This window comes from Calonectris borealis, chromosome 1 (genome assembly GCF_964195595.1).
Source record: "Calonectris borealis chromosome 1, bCalBor7.hap1.2, whole genome shotgun sequence".
NCBI lineage: Eukaryota > Metazoa > Chordata > Aves > Procellariiformes > Procellariidae > Calonectris > Calonectris borealis.
The window spans coordinates 82,615,614-82,639,638 of NC_134312.1; the positions used below are offsets into that span (position 1 = coordinate 82,615,614).

Below are 24,025 nucleotides of genomic sequence, written 5' to 3' on the forward strand. Positions count from 1 at the left end.
TGTGAGGCATAAGTGTGTCACACTTGCACCATTAGAACATGTTTTATTAATTTGAATAGTACATGAAATTACAAGTGTAAAACAAGCTGTCATGCTAGCAGTTTCATTATATTTGTTTGGTATAGCATCGTAGTGTGAGAGTCTCAAGCCGTACTTGAGCTTTAGAGGAAAAAAGTTCCCTCAAGCCTCCCATGTTAGTACCTTCTCCCTGGGAGCAGTAGAATGCATTTGTGGGCCTTTAGGTCAGACATACATATGACTTGTTCATAGAGTTCAAAAAAATACGGAAATATTCATTTAAGGCAGTTATTTAAATGATAGCGTGCTCACATACCTGTTCAATGTGCCAGGAAAATCTCATGATCGGGATAAACGATACATAGAAAGTCTCACTGCGTCTATATACTGGTGTGCAACAGAGAATGCTCAAGATGGTGTCTGATGTAGTGAAAATGTTACAGATTACAGAAAATGAACAGCACGTATCCCCAAGGAAGACTGCTGAAGTTCCATGCAACCCCCATTCTATTGTCCATGAGGATTAATTAATTTTTTAAAAAATGGTTTTTATTCTTTTCACGGCTATCAGATTCATTAAAAAGTGTTAATAAGTCGATTTTGTGACTGGGCTGATAAGCTTATGTTCTAATTATAGTAAGGATGGATGGTATGTCCAATGCCATAGAAATAGCCTTTTTGTGGGAGGCATCAAATGCAAATTCCAGGCTCTGAATGAATTCAGAATTTGGTGGAAATGAGGAGATACATGGCATTTGTCTTTTTTATGAGCTTCTCTCTTTAAAATCTTGGTACGTTTGTGCTAACATGCTTAATCTATGCTGTAATTTGGAAGAGAAAAATATAATTTGCAAGCAAACCTTGAAAGGTTATTGACAGAGGAAACTGGGCCAGATCCGACAGCCCAAGAGAGGCTAGGCAGCCACAGCTCCATGTCCCCAGGTCCAACCTGTTGTGAGGCTAAGCATGTATTCCCGGTAGGCATACGTACAGAGAGCACACATATACACCACATATGTGCATATATATACATGGCCAGCCACACAGATCACACAGACAGGCACACACAGCAGGCACACAAACACAGACAGCACAACGGCCTCATTCTGCTCCTATCCCTGGCTGAGCAGGATGGAGGTCTCCTGGTGAGAATACATACATGCACATACGTACAATGCGGATCCCCCCAGCAGCTCGGCTCACTCAGTCTGCCTGGTAGCTGCCTCTGGACCCCAGTCTCCCCCGTTGCTGGCACCCAGAGGTACAAGCCCGCACCGCTACAGCCCCTCTCCCGTTGCTTACTTACACACACATCCTCTCCCCCAGAGCTGGCTGGGACTGCCCTGGTCCCCCAGCAGCCAACACATCCTGGTCTTGACCTTGAAGACACATATACATACACACACATTCCAGTGGGTTGCACTCCTAGAGACCCCAGACCCTGTGGTGTCTCTGGCATTTGGCTGGGACTCCCCTGGTCCCTCTGATAGCCAACTCCACCATGGTCTCACCCTTAGAGGCTCACACCTCCCTGGCTCCCAGGCACTTCACATACTTGCCAGCTGCTCCAGCTTGATCTCCACCAGCACTTAGGTACTCAGTCTCACACCTGCACTTGCTCCAGTTGTGGTGGTCAGACCCCATACAGACCAGCAAACTATTTACATGTGACCGGTCCTTTTTATCCCCTTATCCTTCTGTTTTTCCAAAGTTTTTCCTCTCCGAGTGATCTAGATCCCTCCCTTCCCCACCCTTGGTTCCTCCCCTAAGCATCCTGTAATAAGTCCTTTGCAATCTCTAACTGCTCTTCCCCTGCATCCCATAATGTATCCCATACTTCTAGGCAGTGATCCCCCTAGTCAAAAAGGTGCTGTGGTGTTGAATCACCTTGATGGCTTGGATCATGAATAAGTAACCAGAATTTTTTTTTCCTTTCTCTTAATTATAATCACACATTTGGTTGTTTTTTTCCTTTTCCAGGAGCATCCCAGACCAGAGTATGAAACCAAACTGCTGCAGAAAAAGCTGAAAAATAAAAACATCACAACAGAAAATTCAAATGAAGTAAGATGCAACTTACATTTTTCACTTATATTGGATTTGTGTTTCATTATATTTTGATTATCTTTTTGTCTGTCTCTGATGGATAGTTTGCAAAAGATACTTTTTGGTGCTTTTCATCAGCCTTGTAAGTTGCTTGCTAGGGGTCTGGTGTTATGCAGCCCTGCAGTGCCATTGAAATGCTTAGCGGTCATCACTTTGCTAGCTCGCAAAGTAAAGCAGTTTGCATAGGAATATGGTTGACAGGTCGTTCAGGATCTAATCTGTAGAGTGATGAATGATTAGTAAGATAATCAAACAGGAATTCTTATAGCAATGATCTAGAATTTCAGTACTTTGTGGATAATAAAGAAAACAGCTTTTATTACAGTGATTTCATTTGCATAGGTAACATTGGCATCTTTAGTCATGTTGCAGTTACACAGTTGTGAAGTTTTGATAGCATTTCCAGTATAAATGGAAAAATAATAATTGGTATATCATTTTTAGATTGAAGTGTGTTTAGGTTTTCTGTGGCTATTTCAAACCTGAGAACAAGCACTTTTTTTCCCAATCCCCTCTTGTAAAATGCTGATTGAGGTCTATTTCCTAAGCACTCATAAGTCCCTGTAGACTTTGTCCATTAAGCTTGGTTAACCATTGCTTATTCCCTGCATGCCAGATGTGCCAGAAAAGTCATGTCCAGTTTCCAGGTAGAAGGAAACAGTTTAATTTGATTAAACATTGAGAGACAGTATCTGAAGTGGTGAATACTCCAGTTTTCAGGTTTGGTCCAACAAATTTAGCCTTGCAGCTTGTGAAAGAAGTTAACTTTCCCTTTCTTCTGCTGATCACCATCCAAATTGTGAAGTGTTTCCAGTGAATCTTTCATCTCAGTGAGACTGCCTTTCACCTGCTGGGCCCAACCAAACTCCACAGAAGATAATGGAAAGATTTTCAATTACTTTAATGGGCTTTGGATTTTGCCCAAGATGAGCAGGGACTCTCACGTAGCAGTATGGGGAGGTCTTCCCTTACACATTAAACAGTTGTTTAGGCCTTCCAAGTGAGGGATCAAAGACTGTAAAAGACGGATAAAGCAGCTGCTGCCGTTCAGCTTTTTCTGACTTAAAGTAAGTGAAATCTGGAAACAAGTCAATGATTGATGCTGTAGAATGTTAGACTTTTGTAGTCATGAGACAGTGTTATATGATTATCTTGCTTAAATGAGACACAGAAATCACAGTATTAGAAATTAGAAATTAATTTAAGATAAAAGAAAGCTATGAAAAATGCTAAGAGCGTAGGTGGAAAATGAGGAACAATGTAAAGATCCAGCACTATAAAATTAGAAAGAACTCCTTTCAGACACCAAGGAGGAAAAGCTTTCCTGGAATATTTTTTCTCCGATTACTTTTTGTGCCAATGTGGATAGAAAAATAACACTCAGAAAGAAAATATTTCCTTCAAGTTTTTGGGGCATTTGTATGCAGACTTTCTCCAATGTCCTTATAGGAGACAAAATCCTATTTTGGAAATTGATGTAGGCATTTTGAACTGCAAAAATTATTTTTAGTAATAGTTAATTCTGAAGTAATTTTGAAAAAAAAAAAATTTTTAGTTCACTGAGTCATTTAAGTATTTTCTGGAAAAGTTTCCCAGAGTCATCTCAATCTCTTTTCTAAACTTCATTAAAAAATAAAGTATACTGACATTTGACATAAAACAGTTGTTCATAGGGAGCACAGAGTTATTCATATGGCAGAACATTTCATTTAGGTTGATTAAGGTAAATTTCTAACAAATGCATTCATCCTGCGACTTACTGACTACCATCTCTCCCCAAATTACTGAAGTATATTCCAAACTTCTGAGCAGTTTTCTATCAGTCAACATTTTGTTTACTAATTCTGTTGCAATCATTTTTTGATTTCCCTCAAAATCTTTTCAGCAAACAGCACATTAGTCTGGGTTTGGAAGATGTGTTCCTTAGTGGTTTGTACCTCAATGTCTTATGATATTACGAGGGCAAGAAATGTTTGTGTGATACCTGCTGAAGAGGGGAAAGGCCAGTTCTTTAATTGAACTGTTATGTTTAATGTAACTGTGGAAATGTACCATTACATTTTGCTTTGGAAGATCCTGAAAAGTTAGACGTTAAAAGTGATGAGTATTTAAGACTGCAATAGTTCTTCTGCCTAATTTTTAGAGGTTTTAATCTTTTCTTTTTCCTCCTTCAGATGGCTGTATGTTATACTCATTGCAAGACCATTAGCTCAGGAGCTTTTGCATGGCAGGTTAATATTAAGGCACAGGTTTCTGTGAGGTCTCTGGCTCAGCACTTCTGTCTTGTTGGGTGGAAGCCAGGGTACAGGATTTTGTCATATTAATAGTGCAGATCTAGTGTCTGGACAGGCATCAAAGTAGAGCTCTCTCTGTCGTTAAAAATTCAGTCCTCCTAATTTCTTGGTTTTGTATGAATATACAGATGCCTGTGAGGTCTCAGTCTTATCATATCTTGGTTGACAGTCTAATGTCATGGCATAAGTCTCTGTGAAGTTCTCACCTGAATATTTTTAGCTAACTAGTGTAATTTAAAGGCATATTTTTTAGATGTAGCTGGTCAACAACTTTAGTGTGCTGTGTTGATATCAAAGGAAAGGCTCTGGCACCACTGCCTAAAACTTCTCATTACTTATCTAATATGAAGTCAGAAATCTCCAGTTCAGCAGCTGTGGCTTGTTGGGGTAGAAACGATGCCAAAGCTGTGGCTATTGTGAGAATACTGATTTAGAGCTTACTTAAAGGCATATATTTCTATAAAATTACTGGCTTGTTTCCAGTATGTTAATGCCTCTGTTCTGGTGAGGATGTGACTAGTTTTATGGCAAGAAACTGAGCTTTTATGTGAAAAGCTCGGTGTACAGTGCAATTTTTTTTTCTTGCCTTACTCCAACAAGGAGTCCCTGTGAAGCTAATTGGATTATTTTTGCAATGAAGGGATAGATGTTTGATTATGGGCTGGTTTTGTGATTGCAGAAGAAAATCAACACCACTTACATACTCTCTTAAATGATAACTTGGGAATACCTGTTAAGAGGAAACCTACTTCAACATACAGGTTTCCCTGTCTGCTGCTGAATTCATTAACTTTAATGAGTGTGGAAGATGCCCAGCACCTGTCAGGGCCAGTAAACATATGAGTCACTCTACCTAGGCAACAAATTCCAAATCAGCTTGATGAGACTTGCAATAGAAAGTATTACACATCTAATGTATTACTTGCCCAATGGGGTTTGTGTTATAGAATATAGCTTTCATACAAATACTACTTAGGGTATTTACGCTACTGTAGTAAGCAAAGAACAAAATTTCAGCCTACACCACCCTGTGTCATTCAGGCTGTTTTAATAAATATTTTATTGGTTATTTTGAGAGTAGGAAAGAAACTGTGAGGCCTCAGAGTGCTTCACAAAAGATTGGTGTGAAGTTACTCTTACAATAACACCCTAAGGTTCTACTATTTTAGAAGAGAATTCATTTAAAGCTAAAGGAGTTGAAACATTTACATGAAATGCCTCAGGTTAGGTAGCAAATCCATAAACAGATAGTACTTATGAATTATGACATTCATTTAAAAGTATGACAAGTTCTAAGGGACTGATTCTGGAAACCTGAAGTAATCTGGCTTATAATCAGTAGCACTATTTGATTCTTTGTGGTTACATAAATAAAGGCTTGCAATGTAGAACTTCTTGATTCATGTACATTAAAAGGCTTCTTTGTCCTTGCAGCAGAGATGAAGGCTTATGTGTACATACATGAATGCATGTGTCTGATAATACATTCATGCAAATATGGCAGATACAATTTTTGTAATAAAGAAATTCATATTATTTTTTGTTGTTCTTGTTTAATACACTACAACATTGAAGATGTGGATAGAAATATTTAACGAATAGGGTAAAGTTACTGTATCTGCAGAACGTGAACTAAAAAAGGCGTTGGATATTTGTAATCTTCTGACAAGTTGTTCCTCTCTCTGTGCAATAGTAATGTTCTCAATGGAAATGCATGCAGATCAGGAAATGAACATTGGTCTTGTGCCTGAAAACATGCAGATGGGGCTAGATCCAACTCTCACTGGAGCTGATGGAAAGAAAGCCTTCCATTTCTGGGAGAGATGGATCAGGCCCTGACTCCTTTTCATTAAATGTCCAGCTGATCTGGCAAACATGATGCAACATCATATATATTCTTATCTTTCCTATTTGGCAGGAAAATGAAAAACTTATTCTACATATTTCTCAAGGAAAATTGTCTTTATAGAAAAAAAGGGCTTGTCTCTTGGCTCATGTCCTTACTTGGAGCAAACCGTGGGAATAATAGAATCTGGCATTCTATCTTGCCTTTAATTCATTTTAAATATGAAAGTGGCAGAATAAGTTATTTAAATTGTTAATTCAGCTGGTAATTGAAGCAAAAGAAAGAACTATTTCTTTCTGAACCATTGTTTCAGTTACCAACTGAATTAAAGCAAGCTGGGTTAAAGAGGAAGGTCTCTAGTGTAAGGATGATACAGGTAAATATAAAGTAGAATTGTACATTGCTGATGAATACTTTATATATATATTTTAAAAATTTCAGTATTGCGAAACATGAAGGAGTAATTCTTGCTACTAGTTAGTTCCCTACCCAGTTTTACATAAGCAAATCTCCCACAAGGCCTAAGAAACACTTCAGATGTTGGAGCCCACCTCTTTATTAAGCAAGTCTTTGATAAGATTAACTAAAGAAAAAAAAATCTTTTTTTATATATTAGCTGTAACTCTGTAGAAGAAACCAAGACAATTGATCATAAATACTAATTTAAACAATCAGAACTGTAAAAGAACTGTGAATAAACCCAGAGTTCCTTAATCACTAATATTGAGAAAATATTTTTTTAACATTTATTGGACCTTATTATTAATGTGACAAAAACACTAATTTTGATCCAGTATTTCTTAAATTGACCAGTGTCTTTCCAGCCTCTTTCATTGCTTTACTTTGACAAATAGCTTCACTTTCCAAGCATATGGGATAGTAAGAGGAATATGTAATAACTGATCTTTTTTTTCCTTTTCAACTTATTCCTTCCATCATCAACTTTTGAAAATAAAAAATGGAGAATTACTGATGATGAATGAGAACACTTACGATGATAATCTTAAAGAGAGATCTCACTCTCTTTATTGTACCAATATTTGGTTGACTAGTTGGATCAAGTCACATTTGAAGGGTAAATGTTATAATTCCAATTATTTTAAGGTGAATTTGAGTTCTGGGTTACACCAGTTTTCATAAGCAGAATTTGTGTCTTCAAAAGACTGTTGACATGGACTTCCAGTTTGTTCTTATTTAGATGTGTGGGTTCTTTGACTATAGGGTGTATGATGTGTATTCAGACCTCTTCCCTATTGTTGTCTTAGAATTTGGTTACGTTTGTATGGAGTGGTGTACAAAATGCAGCTAAAAATGTCCCACTTGCTCCCTGTGTCTCTGAAAATCTGAGGCGGGATTTTCTCATTTGTATCAAATAAATGAACCCAGTGTATAGCCACGGTTCTGTGCTCCAGTATTTAGAATTATATTCCAGTCAGCCTTCAGAAGGAGGCAGCTCTTCCAATACCCTTGGTATGAAGAAAGAAAATGCTTAGAAATATACTATCATAGAATAATTCAAGTTGGAAAGGCCCTCAGGATTTTATCTAGTCCAAACTCCTGACCAAAAGAGTGTCAGCTATGATATCAAACCAGGTTGTTCAGAGTATTATCCAGTCAGGTCTTGGAAACCTCCAAGGATAGAAATGGTAAAACCTTTCTGGACACTGCCTGACCACCCTCATAGTGTAAAAGCTTCTCATTATATCCAGCCTGAATATCTCTTGTTTCAACTTGTGCCCATTGTCTCTCATCCTCCCAGCATGCACCACCGTTAAAAGCCTGGCTCTGTCTTCTTGATGACCTCCTTAAACAAGCTGAGCAAGCCTTGTTCCTCAGCCTCTCTTCATGGGACAGTGCTCCAGGGCTCTCTGCCTGACTCACATAAGTTGAGCAATTTACTTTTTCTGCTGGAGGGCCCAAAACTGGACACAATATTTTAGATGCAGGCTAATGAGTGTTGAGAAGCAGAGGTAATCACTTCCCTTGATCCACGGTTTAAGCACTGGTTAATACAGCCCGGGATGTTGGTGGCCTTTTCTGCCAGGGCACAGTCCTGGCTCATGTTCAGCTTGCTGTCTACACAGACACGAAAAGGCATTTTCAGTAGAGTCTGTACTACTGCAAGGAGTTTTCTGTTTCAAAGGCAAGTCTTTGCATTTGTCCTTATTGAATTTCATGAGGTTCATATAGACCTGTTCCTTCAGCCTGTCTAGGTCCCTCTGGATGGCAGCCATGTATTTGAGCATGTTGACTGATCTCTCTCCAAGCTGATGTCATCTGCAAACTTGATGAGCAAGCATTCCATCACCTCCTCCATGTCCTTCTTTAAAGATGTTAAACAGGGTAGTCCCAGTATAGACTTCAGCAGTACTCCAGCTGTTACAGGTCTCCCGGTAGAGTATGACTCATTAGCTAGCTGGACCCTCTGAGCCAGACCATCCAACTTGTATTTTGCTGAAGTCAAGGCAAATGACATTGACAAGTCTCTTGTCCACAAGTCTAGTCATTTTCTCACAGAAAGAAATCAGGCTGGCGTGACATGATTCACCTTTGGTAAATCCGTAATGACTGCTCACAATCACTTCCTTCTCCTTTATCTGCTCAGAAATGGGTTTCAAAACCACTTTCCAAGGGACCCAAGTGAGGCTGAGTCCTTGATTATCCTTTTGTCCTTTCTTTGAAAATGGATACAAAATTGTTTTTTCTCCAGTTCTCACGGCCCTTTCCAGATCTCAGTGTCCTTCCAGAGATGATAGAGATCAATCTTGCAATAACATCAGCCTGCTCCTCAAGCTTCCATTCCTCTTCTCCAAAGTTATAGGTAAACGAAATCACTGCTTATCTTTTGTAAAGGAATAGATCATTGTTGTTTTGTCTAGACATCAAAATGGTGTTTAACTAGGAATACTGGATGCTTTTTTATTCAACTGTTGGAGGCTGAGCAGTGCAGATCAGAGCCAGGATTTTAAGAAAAAGGTATCTAATGCTCGTGAGACTCTGCCAAAATAAAAATTAGTGGTCTTTTTCAAAAGAGAGCTTTGAACTTAGAAACAAGAGAAGGCAGGGCTGCTGTTTGTTGGTCTTGTTTGTTTTACTTATTAAGATTTTGATTCAAGGAAACATTTTTTCTAGGGCACTACTACAACTTGCATTTTTTAATCGTGTAAATGGGACTTCAGTATACGATTAAAGTTAAGCACATGCCTCAGCATCCTGAATACGGGTACAATTAAGTGCTTTCTTAAATTGAGGCCTAAGCTTCTTATTGACAACATTAAAGATGATGCAGGTCTCTTTCCTATTAAACTGAATGGAAAGACTCATTCCTACAGGTTCTATTCATCAGTACTTGAAATTAATGAGAGTTCTGCCTGAGTGAGTAATAAAGTATTAGTCCTTAAGTCTGCAGGTACTGCAGATGACTTACTATCACATTGCACCCAGTCAAAGACTATAATAACAGGTTAGAGGGTTACAGCAGTGTCTCAGGTTGAAAAATAAATCTCCGGAAGTCTGCTGGGTTTTAATTTAATGCAGATACTTGAACTTAAGAAAAAGTAGAGTATTTTCGCTTTCCTGCGTGCTGCTGACAAACTCCTGTATCTTGGAGTATATTTTTTACCTTCTGTTGAGCATATTTATAGGGTAAATTTCATGCTATTAATCTCCAAGGTCAAAACAGAAGCCCAGATTTGGGACAAAATTTACACAAATTGGCTGTGGAAACAACAGTCAGTTAAGCTAGTTGCCAAGAATTTTTTTATTTGATGCATACTGCAATCCTGTCTACAATTTTAAAGAAATAAACTGCATTTACATTAAATTCCTTTGGGCATCCGTCCCATGAAGATTGAAATTCCACATACTCCAAGCTTAAAGAGCTAAAGAAGTCAGTTTGAACTGCTCAACTTTTGCAGCTATTACCATGCTTAATTGAAAAACTTCCCTGCTGATCTGCTGATTTTCATGATTCACTTAATTTAGGGATAAGATGGCATTGTGTTTGGAAGCTCCTTCACACTGTGGTATTTAATGTAATAGATAAACTTGAATTCTTACCAGGTTATTCAAATCAAATTTTTTTCCTATTCATGTCAACTGGGTATTGTACAACTGATTTTAGTAAGAGTAGACTTTTAATTATTAATGCACGATGCCAGATTCACTGCTTCTTTCAATATCTATTGTTCATGTAGTGAAAATATAAAGCTTGTTTGGATGCATGGACTAATTTAACAACTTCCAATGGCATACTCCAATTCTAGCCTCAGAGACTGGAGCATAGCTAATGATATAAATAAAGATGGAATATTACCTTTTTAAACAGTGAAAAGATACCTCTAGTGTGTCTCCTCTTCTGTTAAGGAGTCCACTGAAAGATGATGGAGTGGTATGTATGTATGTGCCTTTAGCTGTTCCTTTGTAGGTAAGGATAGCTATTCAAAATTCAACGCTCCACATTGTTTTCTTCTATTCTTGAAGTTTCATGAAGTCAAACCAGAAAATCAAAGGAGGACATTACAAAGCTTTTACAACTGTGTAATGCCAGAGTGCAAGAACAGTTTTATAGTTTACTACTATCTTTACCCCAATTGCCAAACTTAGCTAAAATCTTACGATTAAAATCAGTCTCATGTTTAAAATGGCCACCTTAGTGGCACGGCAGTCTGTATAATCCCTTCCCCTCCAGTCCCTCTCCCTCCCAGACAACAGTAAAGATCATCCTGCTGGGTTTAAAATGGGATGGTCCTTTGAACATCAGTCTGGAATCTTTCCTAACCCATAGAGACCAGTTGCCATCTTTTCTTTGCGTATCAAATTACAGTGGCTTAGAGAAAGCATAGACAACTTAGTGGACCAAGTGTTGCACTCTGTTTTGCTTCTTTTGGTCCTGATTTTTCTGTTCGGTGCTTGATTTTCCTATTGAGATTAATTGCCTGAAAAATAGGTCAGACCTCATTTCCTGAAATAACTTAAATACCATTTTGAAAGTGTTGATACTTGTCTCTTACATTGCAAATAGAAAAATTAACTTACTTTAGTATTTGAAAATATTTAATATCTCAGTGTCGTGGTTTAACCCAGCAGGCAGCCAAATACCACACAGGCGCTCGCTCGCTATCCCCCTGCCCAGTGGAGAGAATCGGAAGGGTAAGAGTGAGAAAACTCATGGGTTGGGATAAAGACAATTTAATAGAACAGAAAAGGAAGGGAAATAATAATAATAATAATAATAATAATAATGATAGAATATACAAAATGAGTGATGCACAATGCAATTGCTCACCACCCGCGCTGACCAATAACCAAGTAGCGATCGCTACTTCCTGGAATATGCCTACCATTCATATACTGAGCATGATGTCACATGGTATGGAATACCCTGTTGGCCAGCTGGGCCAGCTATCCCGGCTATGGTCCCTCCCACGTGCTGAGCATGGGAAGCTGAAAAGTCCTTGACTATAGGGAACTTAGCAACAACTAAAAACATCAGTGTGTTATCAACATTCTTCTCATACTAAATCCAAAACACAGCACTAGGAAGAAATTTAACTCTATCCCAGCCGAAACCAGGACACTCAGTCAGACTGCTTTGTTTTACAAATGCTGTATCAAAAATACAGCCTCAGTTCTGTCTTCCAGTCAATGCATTACAAAAGCCATCCTTAAGTCAGGTGACTTTTTTCTCTTTTTTTTCCAGAATTCTGGGCCCACCCAGTGAATTCAGTTCTTACATCTGTTTCCTCCTCTATTGTCACTCCCTCACTGCTTGGTTTCAGCCTTTCCTTCCCTCCTTCCTTCCAGTTCCTGTTTTCTGCAGCTCCTATCATGGCCTGATTGTAAATCAACGGAAAGGAATGGAAGCTCTTGGATGGCAGGGGTTAGACAGTCCTATGACTGCTTTGATTTCTGATAGGATCTAGTTTGACTCCTCACTAGCCTGAAGACTAGCTGTGGACTGTGTGCAGAGGGGCCTTAGTATGTCCATTGCCTTGTCCAAAGCTGAGTATGGTGACAATGGTAAAATTATACTAAACTAAAGTTCTCGTAGAGGAAATCCAGCCCATCTGTGAGTTCCCTAGAAGGGCTCAGTTAACTGACTCCTACTGGTTTCAGGTGTAATTTTACCAAGGCCAGTGATCTAATAAAACATTGAGAAAAAAATTAATGCAGTTTCTCTGATCCATAATGCAGCATACTATTGAAATTTCAGGTTTAAGATGTTCCCAAACACACTCTGTAAGCAAAGAGCTTTTTTCTATTTGAATTTGTTGTGAGATCAATATTCATCATTACTATTACTTTCCTTGTTGTCCTTGTGTGTGCAACTCATACCTAGGCAGATCAACAAGCAGATTTTACCAGGCCTTTTGGGATAGTGGATTTGGGACAATGATAAGGTATACTACCTTATCAATCCTTCCACTTGATTGCTAACACAGAAAAACTGTGGTTTTATTTACTATAAATTATTATTTAAAATAGTTTATTGTGTTTATTTATGCTTATCTGAAGGATATCTTTCAAACACTATGCAAACCATCATTCTTTATATGGAAAGAGACTTGGTCTCGCTTGACAAAACTGACACTGAATAACAAGAAAATTAAAATTAATGTGATCCTCTTGGGCATTATTTAAAGGGGAAAGATTATCAAATCCAGACATGAGGAATGGATGTTCTTAATTTGCAGATAAAGCAAACACTTAAAACAGTTTCAAAGAAGAAGTCTTTCTATAAACATTGAACATAAAGACATTATTGATTTTATTTTTCTTTTCACTGGATCTGTCGTCAACTAACTGGTACACACAGAGCAAGGTGCACTATGGAAGTATCCTTGCAAGATTGTGAGTCGTAGCGCCAGGCATTATGAAGCAAAACACCAACACCCTAAATAACACACTGTTTCAGATATATTTCTTAAAATGGTCTGCTATCATGGAAACAATACTGACAACAAATATGCCATATCCAATAAATGAAAAATTGTCTGCAAATAAAGTTTTTTACTGCAAGGTAATCTTTGAGAAATGAAGGGTGTCAATTAATGAAGTATGCTGTATTGAAAAGCTTTGGGAGTTAAACAGAGAAGAGGCTTATCATTTCAAAGTTTTAAAAATTATTGTGAGTTTGCATCCAAAAGCATGCATGAAAAAAATACTAGGAAAGGACTCTGGACATAATTAGGCTTAATCACCTCAAAAAAGGTATCAGACATTAGAAGACAGCTCACAATGATTAAGAAAGTATTTTTGTAGCTGTAAAGTTGGAATAAAAAGTTGCAAAAAATAATTCTGAATTAGGCTTTTAAAAAGAAAGTTAAAACAATTGAAAGGTCTTTAAACATACTCATAAAAAAAACCCCACAAAATAACTGACACATCTGTGTAGTAAAAATGAGATTCTGATTACTGAAGACAATACTTTTCCTCTAGTATGATGATGATTTTAACAGAAGAGACAAAGGCAGGAAAACTACTTGGAAAAAGGGAATGGGAGGATATCTGCTGTATAATCTATATTTAAATTTGCACCAGCACAGGCTAGGGGATGACTGGCTGGAAAACAGCTTTGCTAAAAAAGTACTTGGGTGCTCTGGTGAACAAGCAGAACATGAGCCAGCAACGCGCCCTTGCAGCAAAAGCCACAGCCTCCTGGATGCGTTACAAAGTGTGTTGCCAGCAGATTGAGAGGGCATCCTTCTTCTCTACTCAGCGCTGGTGATACCGCAGCTGGTGTGCTGTTCCCAATTCTGTACCTCCCTGTACAAGGAAACGTGGGCATACTGGAGTGAGTCCAGTGAAGGGTCACTAAGTTGATTAAAGTATTGGAGCATATGGCACACCTTTCTATGAGCCTTTGAGAAGCTGAGAGCTGAGATTGTTGAACCTCAGTAAGAGAAGGCTCAGGGGGGATATTATCAGTGTGTTCAAATACCTGAATGGGAGGGATTCATGAAGATGGAACCAGCCTCATCTCAGGGATGCCCAGTGAAAAGACAAGAGGTAATGGGCACTGACTGAAATACAGGAAGTTCCATTTAAACACAAGGAAAAACTCTCTTACTGTGGGTGGTCAAACACTGGAACAAGGTTCTCAGACAGTTTGTGGAGTCTCCATCCCTGCAGATAATTAAAGCCTAACTGGACACAGGCCTGAAAAACCTGCGCTAACTGATCCTGCTTTAAGCAGGGTATTGAACTAAGATAATCTCCAGAGTTCCCTTCCAACTCCGGCTGTTGTGCAATTCTGTGAAATGCATGAAAGACATGATCTAAGCAAGTGTAGACAAATTAGTTTGACCACAACAGGCACATTTTGAAAGAAAATTTAATTTGAGCTTTACTAGAAGTACTTGAGAAACGGGACAAAATGTAACAAAATGTAATGGGTTTACTAAAGGCAGGTTAATAAACCATGGCATCTAAAGTGGTGTCTTTTTTTAATGATATAATTGGTTCCCTAAGGAAGGGAAATGTAGTGTACTTCAGTAAACTCACATAGTGTTATGCCACAAGGGGAATATCACATATTTAATAGGTTATAAATCAATATATTTCACTGGAACTGACTGGAAAAATGGTTATTAAAATTTTCATTAAAAATAAAAAAAAGAAAATCTTATTTTTAAATGGTTAATTTGGCAATGTAACTACAGCACCTTCCAGCCACTGCTCTTGGGTGCTTCATGCCTCATTCTTCTCTGCTGTCCTTCATGATCCCTTTTTTCTTTTTTTTAATGAACCAAACACAGAGGACAGTGTGCTGTGAGTAAGGAGGGCAGCTGCTTACTCAGTTAAAGGAGAGAGAAGAGCGTCTCTCTGTGGGTACCTGCAGAGGGGGAGTCCTGCACGGCCTGTAAGCCTTCCTAGTCTTGTTGCTGGCAAACAGCAAGGGGTTCATTGCATATCATTATCACTGCAGGGCTAGAGGAGATGATCGCACGGCTTTTAAATGTTTACAGAACTATCTGTGAAAGAGATGGGATTAGAACTCAGTCCATGTCCGTTTGGTCTTCTCTCATTTATTTCTCTGATTGCTTTTTCACCGTTTGAATTTCAGGTGGTGTACCATAGGGCTTTTTTCACTTTGTTGTTGTTGTACCTTCTGATCCTAATATTTCTTTTTTCCCCCTCAATCTGCTTTTCCACACAAACCTGCTGAGTCTTTCTAAGTGTATGGCATGGCTTCTTTTTCTTTCTGTGCTTCATCTTTCCATGTGTTTAAGTGCATACCTGTTGATTCATCCAGGTGAAATGACATAAAGTATCAGGCCATGTAGTGGAAAAAGTGTCATGCCGAATTTGTCTGTATGAACTTCAACACGTATTTCCCCTCCTCTGTATCTTTAAAGGAACTTAAAGATGCTATAGAGTTGGGAATAGCTTGCTTTAAGAAAGCTAATGTAGAGAATGTGGGAAACTTTGCAGGTGATCTGATCATTTTAAAAATGTCGGAGGATCTAAAGCTCTAGAATGTAGGTAAGTCCTGTTCTTGACAGATTTTTTTTCCTAATGGATATGAAATAACAAAAATATTTGTTCCTTAATTATTCCTACCCCAGGGTTGTTCAGTTACGGAAACAAGCACAGCATGGCCGGGTTCTGCCACTCTGTTCTTCAGGATTTAGAAGTCTCCCATATTAAAAAGCCAAGTTTTCATCTACTTTCAGTTATTCCAGTATGAAATTAATGTTGATGAAAATTAAGCCCCTTTTCACCTAAGTGCCAACCCACAGAATATCACAGACTTTTAAGACCACTTTTGCTGGTTAGTTTCTCCCTATGAAATGGAAAATCTAGAGCAGATTCAGAGAGACAAAAACTGAATCAGAAAAATGAAGTCAAGCACAAATTTGACTAGATTTTTTAACAGGTTGTAGAAGAAAGGAAGTAGACAATTGCTATTTTGGTTAACTTCCAGAATGGCTAAGATTGAATAACTAATAAAGTGTATATTTAAGCATAATGTAAAAATTACATTTGGATTTTTATAAAATAAAACTGTATTTTCCTAGGTTTGACTACGTGGTAGGACATGGTCTAAATGGGTTTTCATGGGAGCTGGACTATTACCAGCCTGGGCAATTAAGGTGCAGAGTGAGAAGCAGGGCTAAAATCTAAGGGCAGAAAAGGATATCATGAAAGAATAAAAATAATCACAGGCTTTTGAGGAAAAGAGTAATTATGGGCAACTTACAGAACTTAATTGCTATACATTTAGGAAACATAAGGCCAAAAGCAATGTAGACTGAACTTTTCAAAACCCATAATTATGTAAGTAGTGAAGCGCGAATAAAACTTGCTATAGCATTCTCCCACCCCATCTCCTTGTGCCAGTTTTTTGTAAGGAAGAAAAGAAAAAAAACCTCATAGGTTGTGAGGCGGAGGGGAAGACTGCGCTCTAGCTTGTTGCTAGTTGTTTTTGTCATCATGCCATGATGCATTGTTACAGCAGTGGAACAATATATATATTTTGTCTTGACTAATAGTGCCAAAACCAAGCTTTGTCTAAGAGCTCTTTTGTTATGCGACTCTGATGTTATAAAGATTGTATTTTTTTTCCTTGCCTGCCCCCTCCTCCACCTCTCCCCACACACTTTTTGTTTTTTTGTTTTTTAGTAACATGGGGTTTAATGTAGTCACAAGGAATAAATACTTCCTTTCCATCTTGGATTGACTTTTTCATTGGTGAGTGCATGATGTGTTCCTTCATCCCTTCCCATTCTACATCACAAATCTCTGCCTTACAAGCAGTTATGCATGCCTGAAATCTTATGCATGTACATAAACATTTACTGAACCTGATTTAGAAATAACTTAATGCTTGGTCTTGGTTTAGAAAGCACTTAAAGAGTGTTAAAACTTAGTACAGTTTCTCTTAGATCTGGTGAAAAGACTATAATTACAGATGTGTTATGAAGACTGCTTACATGCTGCTTATTGAAATGTAAGTATTAAATACAAATTAAATAAAAAACTGGCCTGCAGAGACATGCTGACATGAAGCAGTGCAGTTGATGGAGAAGATACACATCACTGGTTGCAAAGATGAAACACCCGCTGGACCTAAGAGGTTCTGTATATGAAATATAGATTTTGGTATTAGTTTGGCTAAGCAGAGTTTACAGTTTCTGCCATTTCCTTTGTGTGGAGTCAAAATGAACTAACCACTGAAGCTAAGAGTAGCATTTATTGTCTTCAGAATAAAAACGTTAAATTATATCTAGGAATTGCATAACGTATACATTGACAAACAAGCAAATATAAGCTGTAACCAACAACAAAAAAAAATTAGCCTGCTCATAGTAAATTTATGTGCATTTCCTCTAGATATTTCATTTCTTTCGATTGTAGTATCACACAATTTTCATTTTAGCCATTTGTTATAGGTGGGATTTCTAATGTTGGGTCTAGTAAAGTTTTATCTATTTTCAGTAGCTTACAGCTGTATAAAACAGTAACTCTTCAGGCCAGAATTTTGTGTCATGAATTTCTGAATAGATTTTGGAATTCTCAACTTCTGAATGTCCAAATTTTCAACTTTAACGTACACTTTGATGTAATTCATTGGACAGAAGCATAGAAACTGCTTATGTGGAACAATCTCTGTCTTAAAAATGCATATGCTGAGTCTTCTTCTACTCCCTAATTCTTATAAAGCATAAGTTCACCTTCACTCTTTCTTCACCATTGCTGCAACATAGGCTGGTACTGGCCTGTGTTTGCCATGTGTCTTTTAAAAGTGTGAGACACAACCTTTTTGTGTCATAAAGTTTATAATGGCTGCAAACTAGAAAGCAGAAATGAGACTTTTCTAAAATGCACTTCTAGCTTGTCCATTGGTGAAAGATGAAGCTACCATTGCAATTCCAGTGCAGCTATTCGCAGTTCCAAACATTTCAATAGCATTTTTAACATTTGACCAAAGTTTTTTGTCCCTAAGACATTATCAGATATTAATCCTTCTACTCTGCTAGATCCTGGTGTGGCCATTCAGTACAAATAGGAGTCTTAGCGTAGTTTGTGTAGGCTTGAATTTTTAGATCTGAACTTTTAATTCTCTGGCAAATTGTAACAGCACTGATTGTATCTGCTTATTATTATTGTTTTAAACAATTCTCTAATTCACATTCTTATTTCTTGCTAGTGGCCAAATAAACATTGTTTTAAAATTTGTGTCTCACGGAAGGTTACAATTTCAGTGTAGTACTGTCTTTAATTTAGGGCTAGATTGTGTAATTATTAGTGAAGTGTTTTAAGTTTTTCTGATGGGCTTAGAAGCACAAGTTAAGCCCTTGCTCTGGAAGGTAATTCTAAACATCCTGCTGCCCCTCTCTTGGGTAGTTATGACTGATTTTGGGGCAATCATTGCAGGAAAAAAAAGATAATGGGATGTGGTGTTTAAATATATTTCAATTGCATGTGCAGCTGGATTGCCTACAGTGTTAGCTGGACTGATGTGATGAATCACTTCTATTTGTCTAAATATTTTGTTTTATGGAAGAAGCAGTTATGACATCCTAGAAGAAGTCCAAGGCAGAAAAGCCTTAGGTGGTCAAATTGTTAGTGGTACACAGCTATTCTTCCTGATACTCACTTAAAGGTATGCCCAAAAGAGTATGAGGCATTAGCATAGCTCTTCATTTCATGGTTCCTAGCTGTTCAAAAGATTGTGAGAAACTGCTGGCTGTTGGCAAAGAGAGCTATCATCTTTCATATGATACCTAATGGCAAGATCATTTCAAATGGGAAGTGGGTCAGCCAGCTGCATTCAGAAGTGTTTGGTAGGGAAAATAATCATATTGGGGTTAGGAGGCTGCTTTAAATCCCTGGATGGCTTTTGGTGAAAGTATAGGAGGTAGAAATCTTAGGCAAGCAAAATAAAACCCAGCCAGCCAGATGAAACTTAAACAATGAACCCTGGCAAGCCTACCCTGAAAATCTGGAGAGTCCCAAGTTTCTCCAGGTTTCCCATTTTACTCCTGGAGCTTTGTGCAGACACGGTGCTGTTCTGCATGCACTCAAGCTAAATGTGAAACAGCCCTTAGGAGTGGCCCAGTGCAATAATTTAGCAGTATGCAGTGAAACTCACTAAGCATTATGCTCTATTTCAGTTGAAAAATAATTGGAGTCCATACAGCATGCCAAAGCATTTCACTGCCAAGCCAGCCAAGTGTGTTGGCTGCGGTTTTATAAGGAAGAGAAACCTTGGGTCACTACCAGATGCTGGTGGAGCCCAGGTATTCACCAGAGGTGGCTGCTAGGAGATGAGCTGTTGTGGAGGATGGCACATGCCTCCTACAGTCTCAGAGGGTCTACATTTGGGCTGTTCTCAGGAAGGGATGCTGCTCATTGATCCACAGGCTTGAGGTATAATACTCTAGTCACAGCTGTCAGGAATGCAGGCCAGAGGGTAAACTGAATTCAATTAGTTTTAATTTTATATATGACTATGTTTTCAAAAGGGCTTAACAAGCCAATAGCTCCCACTGAGAATAGTAAAAGCTGTTGGGAGTTGAGTACTTTTGAAAATCTGGCCAGCTGTGCCTTTTCAAAACACATCTCTAAAGTTTTCTTTTTCAAGGACTGAAAGAATGAGCTCTTCTCAAAAATTTGTACCTGAGAGGCAACAATTGGAGCAGGATCATTTTTAGGGTGCTTTGGCCTTTCTTTTGTCTGGCCAGTGATTATAGCCCTATGAGGTGAAGACGTACCCACATCACTGACAGGCTCCAGAACCATTGAGGAGAGGTGGTTGGGATATTTCCAGGGATGAAGTGTCAGCTCTCCTATGCCCATAGGTAAGTGTAATGATCAAAGCTCACCTGTACAGCCTCAAAGTATCCCTTCCAGCCCTATTTCAGGGTTCTGTTATTTCCACTGAGACCATACAGGGAGGATAAACTATGGGATTGAGTGCTCCTCTCTATAGAAATAAATGGAGGGGGGAAGGCTATGTTGTCTCTCTGCCTTTGATACCTCATAAAAAGAAGAGAAAATTATTTCCTTTGAGAGACAACCTAGGGAGCACTGTCTGAAGAGCTATTTTTTGATAATATAGGGAGCAAGCAGCAAGTATTAACACTCTACCCGAGCCTGTAGAAAACTATGGGGTCTAATGTGAGATGCTGCCCAGCATTACTAGCCGTGTTATAATTTTTTGTTTGTTTGTTTTCACCTCTTGCTTTGAGTGTTTGATGGACAGAAATTGCAAGTGCTCAAAATGAATGACTGCTTTTATAAATACTGCCCCAGGATAAATGTCCTATTATTTTCAAATGAGTAGTTATAGTTTGAAAATAGAGTTAAAGAGAATGCAGCTATGACTAAGCCAGCTGGGTCCCACGTACATAACTCTGGTGGGACAGAGTGGTAAAATGGATTATCAAGCAGGAGGCAGCTACAGCAAGGAACAGCAAGCTGCTAGTGGGGAGCACCTAGGGTTTGTCACATTCCCTTATCTTCTCAAACTTGCATTAGGGGTTATGGCCCAGGTGGGCATTAGGAATTCAGGAAACATTATGCTATCTAGATGCACATGTTATCTACTCCAACAGCAGTGTCAAAAATGCTAGGCTATATGTGTTGTAAAGCTTCTTACTCCCTGCTTTTCTTCTGTCTGTGATTATGCATCTTCTCTCACCTCTGCTGAGAAACTGCTGCTGTAAGTAACTCAGCTAAAGAGAATCCAGATTAAAAAAAATACACTTCAGTAGTTATGCTCTTGAGTCTTGAACATCTTGAGTATGGTTGCAGCAAAAATATGTCACATTTAAAATGCAGTCTTCTGTGTGGATTTGCCTTATTGATGGTTCCCTAGAGTAGGATTTATAATGTCCTTTTTTTTTTAAGTGAGTAGTTTAAGGAATATTCATTCCCCCTCCCAGCTACTGCACTCTGCTTCTTTTGTTCTGTTTTGTTTTGTTGGAGCCTGGTGCTGAAACGCCTTCTGATGGTGAACTAGTAATGAACAGTCAAAGCAGTGCACCACCACAGTAGCAAGAAAGCAATACTTCATTGAAGAAAAAAAAAACCATAAACCTGGTTGTTTGTTTTGGTTTGTTTTTTCTTTTGAGGTTATGAGTTGCTAGATTTTGCTTTTGGTTTATCATATTTTATCATATGGTGACCTCTAGAAGAAACAGGCCAAGCAGGTGCTAGCTAACACTTCTAGGATGAAAGGGATTTTTTTGTTATTCTGCAAAAAAAAATTCTGCTTGCATTTTGGCCTTTTAGTGAATGAATAAGGAACATTTTACAAAAAGGTAAACCAGACCAACTAGAACTTACAGCAAAACCTAATGATAACAGCAAGGCCGCTCAGCTTCACAATGGCTTGATAAGACTTTTATTTAACTCCGTACTGTTCTGCCTTATCTTGCACTGTCATCTGTGTAGAAAGCCTCCCCGAATATGATATTCCGTAAGCATGTTCAAAACGGCCCAGTCATCCTAACATCAGAGCAGCTTATTCTTTTTTTACTTTCTTGAACTCATGTAGTTTTTCTATGGAGTCCAACTGATAGTCTCTCTTCCCGCTCTTTTCACACACACGTGCACACACACACAGACACAAACACACATACCATGAGAGTGTCAGGAGTTACCCAGGCTGCCATCATGGTCTGAGGACTATTTGAGTGTTATTCGCATGTGCAGAACAAGTTTAAAGCTACCAATAATTAAATATACAGAGGTTAAAAGAGAAAAGGAATAAAATAATTCTTTAGCTTACCGTAAGTAGATTATGCCTGATTTATTTGGTATCTGACGTTGGAAACAGAACATTTAGAAACAAAGAAAGTTTGAGAGGAATCACCTACCTGAATTTGATATGATTCTGCGTGGGAGATTATAATACTGAACAGATCTAGAGAAATAGAGAAATTGTAATATGTGTGAATATATTGAAGGTTTTATTGAATGGAAGTTACTGGTGGAGTTCCAGATAGAGAATTTCTGGTGGAGTTCCTAATGGAGGTTACTGGTAGAATTTTACATTCATTATGAGAAAAGAGGATATCTTTCTCTAGAAAACTCTCTGAACTATTGAAGGAGACTTTGTCTGGATGATGAGGGCTTAGATGACTAGGGATTAGAAGCACACTTTTCTGTTGCCTTTTACTTCTATTTTTGCAAGTATACATAGGTAGAGCAAGTTCACATTGCTACCATTTTCATAGCATTTTTCTCCTTGCACATGTCCAGTTGCATACAAAGCAGTGGAAAACCCAGTCCCACAAGAGGAAACAAGTTTAAGAGGTATGTAAATGGGGTTGTGAAAAAATTAAGTCTGCTTTCACCCAGGATAATCTCCATGAGAGATAATACATTTTGAGACATATCAGATTAGTACTTAAAGGTGCAGAAGTGGTCTGGCCAAAAACATAGAAAAAGAAAAGATCGTAGGTGATAGCGGTCCTTATGGAGGAGAGGGTAGACTATATCAATATAGAAAATCTCAAATCTGTAACTATGCAGAGCTTAACTGTTAAGCAACTTTTTTTTTTTTTTTCTGGGAACGGAGCTCTATCACAAACTTGCAGAATTTTCGCTAGGTCATCCGCTCTTTAATTTAAGGTGTTAAGGAGGTGGGTTGAGGCATGGGACTAGGGATCATGTCAGAACCAGTGAGCTGCCTCTTGTGAGGTTCAGCTTAACAGAAGCAGGGACGTTGTGCTCTGAAATGTGTCATATATATCTGAAAGAAGGATGTGCTGATAATATTCACTGTATAGGACTATGGTTGACACAATTAAAAGGTCCTGCATCTGAAACAAAGAAGTTGCAACACAGACCAGCAAGAAAAAAAAAGTTAACTCTATAAGAATATAGAATGCGAGATGGTTAGGAAACATGGTATGTATGCATTTTTACTGTTTGATATCATGCAGGAAACTTCAAAACAGGCAGAAATACATTTACCACTTGAGGGAAGTACTGTACCAGCAAATGAGATAAGGAAGATCCTGCTTTTAGAAACTGGCATATCACAATATTGCTGTGGTTTTCACAATGTGGCTAATAACATGATTGAAAGTTGCTCGAAAGTTCTTCAGCCAATTAGCATTATCTTTTCATTATTAAATCAGCAATAGCTTGTAGATTTAATTACCCCATTTTCATTTCTAAGGCTAGTACTTCATACTGACAGATGGCAATGCATACAATAAGTTTTATGTGGTGAGGAAGAAAATGTTTTATAGGGAATGTAAAAAGCTCTTACGGAATGGAGAGGTATTCCTTAATTGGGTTGTATATCATCAGGATTTTAATAAATTTGATTAAGGGCTTGATTATGCTATTCCTTTCTCCAGAGCCCTTACTGAAGTCAAAGGGAGAGCTACAAATGGAAAGCTTGCAAGATGAAGTCCTGGCATGAGAGCACATTATGGAAAGCTTTATCCTAGAAAGCAGAAACATAGCATCTGTATTTATCACAGTATTAAAATTAGATATTTATGAAGAGTTTTCAGGGTACTAAAACCATCATTATCCATATATTAGAAGTTGCTGGCTTTACCTTAATTGTTCAGTAAGAATTACTCTATAGCCAAAATCCATCGAAGTGAGGGGGTATTGTTTTCATTTCACCTGACTTTGAGTCAGATTGTTAGAGATGGTGATTGTACAGCTGCTATAACTGTTACAGATTTTCATCAAAAATAGCTTATGAACAAAGAGCGTTAAAACTTGAAGATTTTCAAAAGGGTTTTGCATGTGCATGATTTTACCACCAGAACTAATCTTGCTA

General features: G+C 38.2%; 1 protein-coding gene across 1 annotated transcript in view; it reads left to right on the plus strand.

The window, feature by feature from the left end:
• ANO2 (anoctamin 2) overlaps window positions 1–24,025 on the plus strand; it is a 181,565-nt gene that overhangs the window by 84,941 nt on the left and 72,599 nt on the right. The window contains exon 13 of the mRNA XM_075162780.1: window positions 1,999–2,082. Coding sequence (XP_075018881.1) covers window positions 1,999–2,082 — 84 coding nt within the window. The remainder of the gene's footprint in view (window positions 1–1,998; window positions 2,083–24,025) is intronic.